The following is a 13,440-nucleotide window of genomic DNA, read 5'->3' as shown; positions in this document are numbered from 1 at the left end:
TTTGATGTGCCATTAGGAATGTGGGGAGGGGTAAACAATTCTTCGGTGCAGTCTTCATACTCGAAAAAGGCAAGTTTTAAAGCGCAACTGTGATGAAGGGTGATGAATAACTTCACAAAATATTTCAATTGGAACTTGTAGCTTATCATTAACAATTGAACTTGGTGCTCATCACAAGGCACATCAAGCAACCAACTAATGTAGCGGGCCAAGTCTGACCGCACGAAAGGATGCCATGTTTTCTTTTTCTGTAAAAAAAAGCATTCGCTTTTATAAAATAAAAATAAAATTCACAAACAGGGTGCACCTTGCTCCACCCCTCTGAAATATGTCTAGGTTAAGCAGAGCTCGTCCCATGCCTAGGATCAGCTTGAGACAAAGTTCTATTGTGTTAAGCAATAGCAATGTTCAGCAATCTTGGTGGAGGATGGACATCTCTTTTAGCCAAAATCTGCACAAGCCAGACATGTGCCTCCACCTTTGCTCGTGGACAAATCTTCGTAACTGAAATATTTCTGCATACACAGCACTCTTAACTGATCTTGGTCCAACGTATGCAACTCGGTTCGTTGTCAAGCAGCTCAGCAAGACGTAGAGGGAGAGAATCATGACATGTCTCGGGGGGGGGGGGGGGGGGGGGGGGGGGGGAATCTTTGACAGCCATGTTTGATGGCCCTGCGAGAAAACGTGCACGTGGCTCCACTTGCAACCTCGTCACTTTTGCACACTAAAAAGCAGCTGCTGCAGCTTTCAAGCAACGTTGCACGCCCCAATTTTTCGAAGTTTCGTTTAACTTTTTTTATGCATGCGATGCACATATCTCAAAGCAACATTTCAGGCTTGGCACTGTTTGCATGAGGAATGTCCTCATGCGGAGGTTGTCCTCATGGATGTCAGGAAGTCGTCCTGAGGATGTCCTCACTTGGAAGCAGCTAGCAAGGTGATGATGTCCGTGACACTCTCTGGGCACATCTTGACCAACCTTCGCCAGCCTTCTGTCCCGACAACCTCTTTAGCGTGCATGCTGATGTAGCTCACCATTGACGACTTGAGCTCCGGAACGTTGTACGTATCCGCCAGCTGCAAGATGTCTGCAGCGTTTTCGTAGTACAGCTGAGACTGCAAGTGTTGCGCGCACATCATCTTCAAGGATGGCAACTGATACTTGTCGGCTGCCCGCAGGAGTTCCTCCGCCATGCTGTCAATTTCCGATGTCGTGCCCGTGTACATGAATTCCAGCATCTGTTCTATCACGTCTGACCTCAGGTCTTCTATAACCATCCTATTCTCCTCGCTTTCTTTCGTTGGGCTCTCGAGCATGGCCAGGAAAACCGGGGACCTCGCAGCCAGAACAGCCTTGTGGACTCGGAATTCTTTGTCGCTCACCGAGATTGTGAAGTCGCTCAATGTTCCCGTCCGGTAGAGGTGCGAAAAGTCGTCTCTGAGGTCGCATTTCTTGACCGCGACTACGCCCTCATTTCTCAATGCAGTGTGAGTGATTTGTCCCCGCATGGTAACGTCGCAGACAATCGTCAGCACGCCTCCTGGCAGCAAAGTCGTGACGTCCTTCAACAATGCCACTTTGTCCATGAACCGGGCGTGACCCCAAGTTGGCTGCTTCATCGAGAGCTCCATTTCCGCGTTCGTCTGCGCAGTGCGCTTCCCATCGTTTCGAACGATAGAAAATTCACATTTCACCCCGACGCTCTCCGTATCGCACGCAGCGAGCTGCAAGTACACACTTAGCCACTTCTTCCGTTCAAGACCGTTCGGTATCGTTTCGCTTCCGTGTGGGTAGAGCTTTAACCTCCAGGATATGCCGGGGTAATCTGGGTGAGAGAACTGGGTGCTGTCTATGAACCTTTTGCATTCTAAGAGGACAGAGCTGAAATTTCTGATTACCCATTTGTGTGAGCATGTAGACGTCTTCACTTGTGTAACAGTCCGCGTTTCGTTCGTGGGAAAAGCAGCGTGATATTTACGCTTCAGCAGTGCAGGGGTTCCTGGGAGCATACTTCGTGTTCGAACGTCGTCTCCTTTGTGTACTAGTGCGTGTCGAAGTGTACGCCAATGTCGCGCAAGCAAAGCAAAGCTCTGGAGGATCTTGACACTGCAGATTCAGCCAGGCCTCTTCCTTTGAAAACAAAGACCAAACCAAACACTGACGTGGCTTCTATAGCTATAAAGGAGAAATGAGCAAGAGAAACCGAAGAAATTCTAAGAACGCCGATGCAAGGCAAATGCGTGAGGTATGACGGTTCATGTCAACCATGATCAACCCTGTCAACCTACTTTTAAAAATTCAACATTTTCAATTTCTACCACGAAATTAACCTGTCCTGTGGCACTGTATACAGTGTAGTAGAGCAATCGCTAGTAATTTATTAATATAACCGTTAAAAAAGCCTCTGTTGCATGGTGTGTTGTGGTGTCACTGCCTCACATAACTTTCCACCTTCCCACATATCTCCATGTCACCCCTGGATGGGGGTGTATTGGATTAGCCTAGCCTAAAACAGATTCTATCATGGATTAAATGGGTTTCTGGCGCGCGTATTTCCGAACCTGCTCCCGTACAACAGGTCACACCTCCACCAGCGATGGGACAGTCATCGTCGGCGAGACCACGTCATGGCGCCTACGTCGTCTGCTGTGTTTCTGTTTGGAAATGTTTTCTTGTCCGCACGTGTACTAAACGGGCGAATTAGTCTATTTGGCTAAATTGTCTAATGATACAAAGGTACATCACAGCCATGAGTTTGCGATCACAAGGCACTGTATCATCACAAGGGCACTGTTGGTTCTGAACGACGCGTTCTTAGAGTAGGAACGTTGGTTCTGAAGTGACAGACTCGGACACTTCTTTTAGAGTTCATTTCTATACCTGCGTTCCGACGCACATCAAGTAACATATGAATATGTCGGTAATTACATTAAAATATTATTATCTAAGTTGCGAAATCTTTGTTTCATTTGTAGGGTGACTGCCCTATGAATATCCGAAATTTTAGGTTCAGTACTGCAAAAAAGAAAAGCGTCGCCAGAACTATAAACCGAGAAAATAGCTGATGTAGGTATCTGATATAGATAAGCTGATATAGGTCGTTACCTGTGAGGCGCGAAATTAAAAACGAAGCTTCCGGTGAACGGTCCAGGACTCCAAGTACGTCATAAAGATTGCTAAAAAAACATGATTGGATTCGCCAGCATACGGCAGCAAAAACCAGGCGAACAATATGAAGGTTATGACACGAGTATATGAAAAAAAAAAAATCGAATTCGAATGATTTTGTCGGCACTAAAATGGGTACTATACCCCTTTTGGGACCTTCAGTGGACACCTTTTAGAGAAACCTTCCCGAACCACACTCTCCGAGTCTCTTCGTCAGCTGGACTCTCGCCCTTTCTCCCTACCGAAATTGCTTGGTCCCTGGCAGAATCCAGCCCAGCAACGCTCTGCGCTCAAAGCTCTTCTGACATTTCTGGACACCATCGGACTTCGATCGTTATTGTAAAGGGGCTCGTTATTTTATTCCCCCCATTCCACCAAGCACTGGGGTAGAGTATCGCCTGTTGCGATGAAACTCCCCACTCTCCAAGGCCGAAAATAAAGTTGTTGTTGTTTTAGAGAAAAAATCTGTCACTGAAGCGGGTCATTTGTTGCAGTAATTAATTGGTTTCGGTTTACATATTTTTGTCGCGACTGGTCGCGGCGAAGCGTAACTTAATTCATTGGTGGATAAGGGAGTGGAAGATACATGTAAAAGAGAGAGAGAGAGAAATTTCTTCGAGTGGTGCACCCGTTCGCGAATTACTCAGCCTGCGGATTTAATAACTGAAACACCCCGTGTATTTCCAAGCAGATTTCACATTCCCCTGAATTCCCCATGTCTTTGTAGAAGTAGAAGTCTGTGTGAAGGCCACGAGCTCTTTTGTGGCCCGCACAACGCTCGATAGCATCGAGTCCAAACCGCAATCCGGGTTTGAAGTAGATCTCCGCCGGACTTGAGATGCCGCAAAACAAATACCAAGCCGCATTTCCGCCAAACGAATCCGGAACCGTCACACAAATGAAGACGTCAACGTGCCTGCACAGGTGGATCATCAAAGACTTCAACACGCACCTGGCAGAATACAAGGGATGCATGAAGAGTTCCACGTTTTGTCAGCCGGACGATCCCCGCACGTCCTGGAGATTGCTCATCTACCCGAACGGAATTTGTGAGGCGAGAGGCTGGGTGAGCCTGTACTTGAAACTCGCGTCTCGTAGAGCGCGGTCCTTCAGAGCGAGAGCCGAATTCTCTTTGATCCGGGACGACGGAACCCATGCCGCGCAGACGACCGTCGAAGCAGAGTTTCGAACCCAACAACCAACCTGTGGCGTTCCCAAATTCCTGAATAAGGAGCAGTTGCTGAATACGGCCACCTCAATGTTGCCCGACGACGCGCTCACGATCGTCTGCAAAGTTACTGTGCTGGGTGAAATCTCCCACACCGCGTACGCCACTGCCCCCGTGGTCAGGTCCGAGAAAGACTGCGACTTTACGGACGACTTTAATCGTCTCTATAGGACCGGACAGTTCAGCGACTTCGTAATCTCCGCAGGTAATAAGGAATTTCGCGTCCACAAGGCTGTTCTGGCAGCGCGGTCACCGGTATTCCTGGCCATGCTTGTAAGCCCTTCGAAAGAGAGCCAAGAGGACAGAATGACTATAGAAGACCTAAAGCCGGATGCGGTGGAGAAAATGCTGGCGTACATGTACACGGGCAAGGCGACAGGGATTGGTAGCGTGATGAACGACCTTCTGCGAGCGGCCGACAAGTACCAAATGCCGTTGCTTAAGACGATGTGCGCCGAGTGGATGAAGTCTGAGCTGTCGGCGAAAAACGTGGCTGACGTGTTTCTTCTAGCCGCTACTTACAGTGTACCAGAGCTGATGATCTCGGCGGGGAACTACATCAGTGCACACGCTGCGGAAGTGGTCAGCACGGAAGGCTGGCGGAGACTCGCTAACCTGCGCCCAGAGGTCATGGCAGGGTTCTCCAGCTCGCTGGTCGGATCGAAACGAGAACGATACCCGTGAAATAAGGTCAGAAAAGCCGAGGGGCAATATTTACGTGATGTTGCAAAATAAAACTGACGTCCACGTAAAGAGACTTATTTCAAGGTCGCACCAACTAAAGTAACCATTGTTAAAGCAGCAATGTGGTAACTGTGGTGGGTTGTGTTCGCTTATTGGACTCTAGCAACTCAAGAGCCGAGACAGTCTACTCTTGCAGGCCGAAAATGCCCTGGTGCGGCTCTCGTGACGTCATCGCCCTAGGCGATTCTCGATGCGAGTCGATGACGTACGATGACTCTCATACGTCACGACACCGATTCGCGCGAGTTGAATAAACTGACACAACCATGGCTCCCAAACCTTACGTCGTCGTTACGGTAGTTACGACCTAACGAGTGGCGGGAAATTCAAAACGGCGGGCACGTGACATTACGGGTGACGTAATACCACGGCCTTCACGTATTGCGCGAAGAGCGCCGTGCACGTGTTTTATCGCGTTCCCATCCCCACGTCACCCCCCCCCCCTTTTTTTTTTCTTCTTCTCTCTCTCGACGAGTGCCCCGTCCCTCGCTCGTCAAGCTGTGCATAAGGAGCCACCGTGTGAAACATTTTCGCTCTGCGATGTATTTACAATCGAAGTAATCAATTTTTGCAAATCGAATTTACAAAAACAGTCTGAGAAAGCAGACGCGTACGGCCGACTCGACCCTCGCGTGCCGTAAGGAAGTTCCGCTGCTTTCCTTTTTTTTTGTGTGTGTGTGTGTGTGTCTTCTCAACTCACGCGCCGCTCTGCGTCACGTGCCCGGGGACCACGTTACGTCACTACGTTCTCCGGTTCTCTGATACGCCCTCTTCACGGAGTGATTCTGCTCGCGGCCCGTGCGCGTCGGCGCGACAGTTTTTTGAGACGCGCGCAGATTTTCGCCGTGAAATGAAAAAAGTGTTGAACGCGAAAGTCGCGCTGATGAGCACACCCGTACAACATCGTCGATGGTCGCGGTTTTACTGCGCTAATGAATGACACTTGGGAAGCACTTACACACACTCATGCACAATTACCACTCCTTCAAGGTACTTCCATGCTTTCAGATAGACGCAAGGCCTACTTGAAAGTTATTCCATGTCATTTCTGCGTAAATTTTGTAATTTTCAGCTTAAAGAGAGAACCGAATTGGGCACAAATGGTGAAGTTTTATTGTACTGCTCCCTCCTTCATCACAGTGTAATTTTCTAATGTACCCAACTCCCACAGCACCACTACTTTCGCAATGTATTTGTGGAAAAGCAACAGAAGCCAACTTGATGTTACTAGCATAGTGCTCTAAGAGATTAATAATTGGCTAATTGGAGAAATAATTGGCTGAAGTGGAGTAGCGTAATGAACACATATATCAGCCTTAGAGAACATACACAAGCATTGTCGGAATCACATAACGGTTATGAAGGGTGCTATGCATAAAAAGAAGAGAACAACACATAGCCATAGCCATGAGATAAAGAAGAGAGAGAATGAGATAAAGATGAGAGAAACACATAGCCATGTAGATGCTGTACAATATTGTGCACAAAGCAAGGATTGCATGGAACACACAGAGCACTTGTGAGGGTGCACGAAGATGAGAACTGGAAACTTATGGTGTGCAAACAAGCATGAATGTGAAAGAAAAGTGATAGTTAACTTAAAATATAATACTTGACACTACGCCCCGTTCAGAACGGCTTGGCTTGGCTACTTCTGCTGCAGCAAACGATCAATTTCGAGCCGTATCCTAGCCTGCTTCAGCCTCTCAGTTTCCTGTTTCATAAGTTCCGTCTGTTGCTTTAAACGATTTGTCTCCATTTCCTCGGACGCAACCCTTTGTCTTAGTGCGAGGAGTTCTCTCTCTAGCTTCGCTGTTTCTGCCCGAGTGCGTAGTGCTGACGAATAGGTGTCGCTCCTGCCTTGCTGGGAATATGTCTGGGGTTCCCCTGTACCGGTTCCACCGTCAGCAAGAAGGTTAAGTGGGGCCCTGTCGCCCGCTCCTGCCTGCTGCTGCTGCGTCAACGCAAGGTTGTCGTCCTCATGGAGCCCAACCTCTGGTACGGTAGCCCGGAATGCTGCATCCTCATCATCATCTGGGTCGTCGGTGGTGAATGGCCCCGGCAGGCCGGCAATGACGTCTCCGTTGAAGGCAGCGCTATTGCAGACAAATCGAGACAGTTCAGCGGACAAATTGTTCCAAGATCGTAAAATATTGTCCAGGATCGTGACTTGTGTAACATTTTTCTCCATTACATTTTCCTACTATACGTGATTGTCGCAGACTGAACTTCAATTCACTGCCCTGGTACAGTATGTGCAGTGGGTGTAGCAACAATATCTCACACTGTTATTTTTGCTACTGCCTCATTTCTGGTGTTCATCTTACTACTAATACCTGTGGAACATCCTTTCCACAGAACAAAAAGCAACAGCATGCAGTTGCTCGCTCAAAACTGTATTCACCAGAGCTGTAGCGATGAAGGGGGGGCAAGGAGGGCAGTCGCCCTCGTCAGAGACGGCGCCGAACGGCAGGGCCTGGCAGATTGGTCAGGCAGTATAAAGCAGGAATGAAGAATAATTTGAATTTACAATCTCGGCAGCGCAAATAAGTGTTTTCTTTTCTTTGTTTACAGAGCTTCTGATGGCAGTCAGGGAGGGGGGGGGGACGCTTCACGTTTATCCTGCCTTGGGCACAAATTCTCCTCGTGATAGCTTTGGTATTCGCACACAGTACCACCACACGAGATCAGAAAGATTGACTTCTGAGCGACATGGGCTTAGCACACTAACAATGCCTCCAACCTCTTTCGCAAACTTAGGTTCCTGTGAATCACTTTTCAAGGAGATTCTCCATAAAACATGACAGCATTTTCCATAGGTGTTACAAAGGACTTCTACAGCACTAAATACAACGCTGATCAAAAGGAAATGTTTGCAACATCGGCATTCGTTGTTTATACCTGCGGACATCGATGCCACCCTCCACGCCCGAGATAAGAGGGGGGTCGTCGCTGATGATATCAATGACTGCCTGAGTTACGGCTGATAGCTGGGAGACGTTAACTCCTGCTCCTGTAAAGAGGAACCAAGCGCTTTGTAATGCAAGTATGTGGCACATGAAAACAATAAATAAAAAACAATATGCACGTCAACCTACTCTTACGTATTATGTTGTGACATGTACTTTCAAATGCTACATTGTAATAAATATGTTTCACAAGCGTTTCCATCAGGCTCAATAAACCTTAAATTTTGTTTTCACTGCTTTTTTAATACCTTACATGAATGTTTTTACACGCTCCCAGAATAATAGAAATCCTGATCTCGTAGAACCATGGCCCGATTCTGACCGGTTTGCTATAGAAGGGTTCTACTGCATCCTGTATGTACGCTTATGGCCTGATTTTTTTTTGTTATATTTTTTAACAACATGGGGGGTAAATATCGGGTTAAATTTTGCTTGCACAGATACCTCGACAGATTGTGTGAGCATATTTATGCATTTACAACACAGTTTCCAAAGTTCGGTGTTTATTGTGATGACTTCAGATCCCCTGGTCCAGCAATTTTCAGAGAGATACCGGGTCAGACCCAGTTTTTCTTGATTTGAATGGTGAGGGGGGCGGGGGGGGGAGGGCCTGAACATCGGGCGTAGTCGGGTACGGTCGGGCTCTATATATTTTGTACCTACCTGTCTGTGTTGACTGTCTCTTGAATTCTGCAAATATAGCTCTGTGCCTTGAACACAGGTTGTCCCACTGTTTCTTCAGCTCAGGAACAGTCCGCAGCGCAGAAGGATGCCGTGCACTGAGGACAGCAGCTATCTCCTCCCAAGCAGCTTTCTTGTCCTGCTTTGTCAACAGGGGACTGAACCTGCCTCTAATGATGTTCCTTCTCTGCATGACCTCCTGGAGGAACTCCAGCCGTTCCTCATCACTCCATGCCGATGCCCGCCTCCTTTTCGGTGGTGGTGAGCAACGGCTCGCCATTGCAGAAATTTCTGGAGGGCACCAAAGCGATACAAGATTTTTCTGCTTCCCAAAAGTGCGCATGATATCATTTACTTTCACGTCTCAGAACGCATTGTAAGTGCACAAGGAATAAGTCCTCTCAAGTTTCCCTACACTGTGTAATATTGTATTTCCTGTGAGGTACATGTTTCCATGCATGTTCTATCATGTGCAGAAGTGAAGTGAACTCGTTTTTAACAAGATATCCTACCTGGATGCTGGTCTGTCTTAGCTTCATCCTTGTTTTCGTGACTTCTCGGTAAAACAGGACAGCTGGTGTTGTAGGGTTCTGTCTTGATGGGGACGGCATCATAAGCAGCCATCGCGGCTTCTAAGGAAATTTGAAAAGTCCATGTTGCTTTAGTCTTTCTGTTCAGCACTTTTAAAACTGGAGCAATGTATTAAAGAGCTGCCTCTGTTACCAGGCCTGACTTAGAACCATAGTAGCTCCCATTTTTTCCCAGAATATTTGGCATAGCTAACCACATTTTTGTTCCTGTACAGCACATGTTCTGTGTATTAACATAAGCGACCTTATATGCAATATTCCTGAGAAACATGCAAAGAAAAATGATATATGTCTGGCTTGATTCCAATATCATGGATGTTCCTGTAACATTTTATGCTCAGAAGGTGGTTCTCAAGCATGATGCTGAAGATTCAGTGCAGACAACTGCTGGGAAGGGAATTCCTCTCTCTTTCTTTGTCCATAGAAGGGCTATGAACCTGTATGAACCGTGTAGGGAAGTTTCGTAACATAATATTCTACATCTGAACATGAAGTGGACAGAGATACTAGCGATGAAAGATGGATCTTTCATCATTAATTTCTTAGGCATTTGAGGCTTTGTATGTATTTTCCTTTCTATATGTGTTCCAGCCTCAGAACATCAATTGTCTCATGTTCAAGAGATAACTAGCGTTTGGAAGAGCTGCAGGAGCTGCTTTCATGCTCACTCTTAAAAGAAAATACAGGTAGTTACATTATGGAGCAATGGAGCTTCTCACCTGAACTGTCATGACTTCCTAGAAGACATGAGAAACTTGTGTCTTGGGGTTCACATTTGATCAAGGCATTCTCAGTCACTACTTCTATGGTAGGTGAAAAAATGAAAAAAAAAAGAAGAAAAATTGTTCATATTCATCGCTCTTTTCTTTTTTTATCTCTGTGCTCAGCATCAGCTGTGTCACCCAAAAAGATTTCAGCTTTGCATAAACTTTTCATTGCACTTTTGTGTGTGTGTGTTTGCGGGGGATATGGTGAACATTTTTTCCAGTTTTAATTGCACACAATCGCAAAGATCGAACATTGTCAAGCAAATATTGGGTTAGTACAAATTCCTAAAAAAATCCCACCAGCATAATCGCTTGCCGTCGGTTCTCGAGTGCTTACACGGTTTCCAGGTAATGCAGAAGGTGTGGTGCTGTGAGGTTCTTCCTTGATGAAGGTGGAACCTCCTGACGGCATGGTTCGCCCTTCGAATAAGAAGACTGATTTCACTTCACTACTTCAAAGAAGTTCGACACATCTACACTGCACTTGAATAGACCAGCTCAGAAAATCCCATGATGCCTAGCGATGCAGTGCAGTACAGGGAGTTACTAATATGGGAGAGAGGGAAACCGGTTTAGATTTTTCTCCTCCACCTCGGCTCTTTCCGGTCGGCATGGCTTTACCAGTCAGAACGCACGGACGCCGCTGCTGCAAGGAGGATATTGCGTTCCAACGAATACGACCGTATTACACACATGGGGTAAGTATTAAGAACGAAATACTTTCTCACTGAAGTGAAGATTAGTAAGAAAACTGTGGTTGCTAACAATGATGACTCGTTGTCAATAAATATTCACGGGTACCACTAGTTTTGATTGTGCGCGGCGTGCACCGTCTTGCTTTAAGTTAAGTTAGTATCGTGTGCTTTCCACCCAGAGGAAAATGTTTATTTGGTCAGCTTGGACTCAGATGGGCGGATTTTATCGGTAGACCTCTCTGTGTATGAGCCATCAATTCTGTTAGCTCGACAAATCTAGCCCGTCACGTTGGACACCCGTTTGGTCATGTTTCAGCAGAGCTCAAGGATAGGGCCACCAGGGGCTTGGTAGTACTCAACGAAGTGATGCAAGACGGTTCTCCCTCTCTTCAGTATCTTTTTGTCGTCTGCAATGTACCAGCCCCCCTGCACTTCTGCCTACATACGCGTATTTGATAGTTGTTTTCCTCAAGTTTAGGTGTCTAAAAGTTAATTTTGTTGCTAAAACGTTGCCACAAGTTATCAATACAAATAACAACAACTTTATTCCGAGTATGATGAATGGGAAGTTTCATCGCCAGCATGAATACCTACCTTCTGTCTCATCAACAAAGTCAGAGTGACTTAAGAAGTGTTCAGGCTCAGAGGACAATGCATCTTCTTCGAGACTCATGCTGGACACTTCCTCGGAGGAGGTTTCCACGGTGACCTCCACAGACACGTCCAGAGGGGAAGGCTGGGTAACTTGAGATGGACCTGCAGTGACAATCACATATGCACATATGAAGTATAGCCAGTATGCGAGCACTGGTATATGATGCAGGAAATCGTGTTATACATCAAGGCGACATTGCTTGTACGCACATGTTTGAATGAACGTGCCAGGCTTCAGGAACCGTGGCACCTTGTCCATATATTGTTTCTTCCCACAGACATTGAAGTGTGCACCACAAATCTTGTGGCTGGGCTTGGGCTGCCACAATTCTGGCAACGCTGTGTTTTGGATGACGGCTTGAATCCACTGCTCGCGGAGACTGGCATCTTTCGGGAAAGAGTGGTAGGACACATCCCTGTTGCGCATCTGAATGTGCTTGCAGCTTGGGATACAACATTGGCATCCATAAGATGTCACTGGCGCCATTGCTAAGGCAGAAAAAAAGCAGTGTTAGTACCTCAATGTGCGGTTGTAGACATTGAAAGTGCTCATGATGAGAGACAGATTGCCAGAACTTTGAAAGTGTTGTCTCAGCCAGATGCCTGGGAAATGTCTCTCTTCAAAGGAAGTCAAAAAGAAACAACCAAAAGCCGGCGAACTGCATTATTTAATTGTGCTGCAGTATCACAAAAAGTTTATACTTGCTTATTCTTGGTTAGTTTCCTGCCTGACGGTGACACCATTCGTAACACACAATATGTAAAATAGCTACCTTGAGCCTTCGAACTCTACATTAACGAATGTTTTAGGAACATCCCGCTGTGACGAGTCACCAACTGTAGCTACAATTCATCAATCTACCTTCAGATGCTCATAATGTCCGTTTAGTTGACATCACTCGAAACAAAGGGGGTCTGCTCGACAAGCGAACATAACGAACCACACGTTTGTTCGTTTCCCAACGGACACCACCGTCATTACTGCACCACATTTGCGCTATTACATCCCATGTTCACATACTATAAACAACCGTAGCTAATGCAGTGTGGTCATGTAGCAAATGGCAATCAGGAAGATACGTCGCTACGTGATCGAGAACGGCGTGATACATTAGCGTCCGCTACCTAAGCAACAACTTCGGTCTTTCCCATGTTAAAACAGAGGTATAGCGGAATGTGCTTACCTGTGTTTATGTGAATGAGTACGCAGAAGTAAAGGCGAATTCACACGACGGAGGAGCTCGCCAAGGTACACTAACATGGCGACCTGACTCCGAAACACTTCGCTTCCCTCCCTGAGTGCGCGCTCCAGCAAGTTCCCACAGTCCGTCACGACAGGGAATCATGGGATTTTCTGAAGGGTCTATTCGAGTGCACTATCTGCACATAGAAAGCCAGCGATGACTTGATTCCTCTGTGCTGTTCTACCCAATCAGAAGATGCTCAGCGTGTAAATATTTAGCATTTTTTCGCCGTCACTCAAATATATGATGTCCTGACTCCTATATTCCCGAGCGAGAAGGAAATTGGAGTTTGGAGAATTATCGCAAGCAGACGCAGGACGAAAAGACCGCGACCGCCTATCGTATCGATCGTATAATGCTTACCCCTATCCATGGGACGTTGCCATCGTTGCGACGCGACAGCGCGTTCGACGGTTCGTGAAAAGGAAAAAGCCGACTAGTTTAAAATGATGTATTAATTACAAGTTACCATTTCGAACTTCCTTTGAGTCAACATCTGCGAAGTCCGAAAAGCCAAACAGCAAAGTTGGATAGTCGTGTAATTAGCGTTTGTCTTGCCTACAGCGCAGTTGACATAGTGAACAAAATTTGCACTTTTTGTTTCTTTGATTTCACAGAAACAAAACCGAAAGTATAGGTGCCAGGCGCGGATCCGGAGCTGAGTACAGATTATGTTAAACGGTTTCTTAAGAAGAG

The 13,440-nt window shown here is 46.6% G+C and overlaps 3 protein-coding genes across 7 annotated transcripts; 1 reads left to right on the top strand and 2 right to left on the bottom strand.

Moving 5' to 3' along the window:
* Nucleotides 1–650: 650 nt before the first annotated feature.
* LOC135369825 (speckle-type POZ protein B-like) lies at nucleotides 651–2,297 on the bottom strand. Its single transcript, XM_064603373.1, has one exon. It carries the CDS (start codon nucleotides 2,011–2,013, stop codon nucleotides 919–921), a length of 1,095 nt encoding a protein of 364 aa, XP_064459443.1. The 5' UTR covers nucleotides 2,014–2,297; the 3' UTR covers nucleotides 651–918.
* A 1,713-nt stretch (nucleotides 2,298–4,010) lies between these two features.
* On the top strand, nucleotides 4,011–5,084 carry LOC135369781 (speckle-type POZ protein B-like). The gene has a single exon (XM_064603300.1). It carries the CDS (start codon nucleotides 4,011–4,013, stop codon nucleotides 5,082–5,084), a length of 1,074 nt encoding a protein of 357 aa, XP_064459370.1.
* Nucleotides 5,085–6,224: 1,140 nt separating this feature from the next.
* On the bottom strand, nucleotides 6,225–13,094 carry LOC135369824 (uncharacterized). Of its 5 annotated transcripts, none has more exons than XM_064603369.1 (9): nucleotides 12,685–13,094; nucleotides 11,711–11,989; nucleotides 11,441–11,602; nucleotides 10,452–10,571; nucleotides 10,104–10,187; nucleotides 9,307–9,426; nucleotides 8,777–9,085; nucleotides 8,046–8,157; nucleotides 6,225–7,240 (listed from the first exon to the last, which is right to left on the bottom strand). In XM_064603369.1, exons 2-9 carry the CDS (start codon nucleotides 11,985–11,987, stop codon nucleotides 6,793–6,795), a joined length of 1,632 nt encoding a protein of 543 aa, XP_064459439.1. In that variant the 5' UTR covers nucleotides 11,988–11,989; nucleotides 12,685–13,094; the 3' UTR covers nucleotides 6,225–6,792. The 5 variants fall into 5 exon arrangements, with proteins under 5 accessions (XP_064459439.1, XP_064459440.1, XP_064459438.1 ...); XM_064603370.1 differs by lacking the exon at nucleotides 12,685–13,094 and adding an exon at nucleotides 12,203–12,560; XM_064603368.1 differs by lacking the exon at nucleotides 12,685–13,094 and adding an exon at nucleotides 12,363–12,560.
* Between the last annotated feature and the right edge of the window lie 346 nt (nucleotides 13,095–13,440).

This window comes from Ornithodoros turicata, chromosome 10 (genome assembly GCF_037126465.1).
Source record: "Ornithodoros turicata isolate Travis chromosome 10, ASM3712646v1, whole genome shotgun sequence".
In the NCBI taxonomy this organism is placed as follows: Eukaryota; Metazoa; Arthropoda; class Arachnida; order Ixodida; family Argasidae; genus Ornithodoros; species Ornithodoros turicata.
Note: the sequence above shows the minus strand (reverse complement) of the source record. Positions and strands in the feature narration are given on the sequence as shown.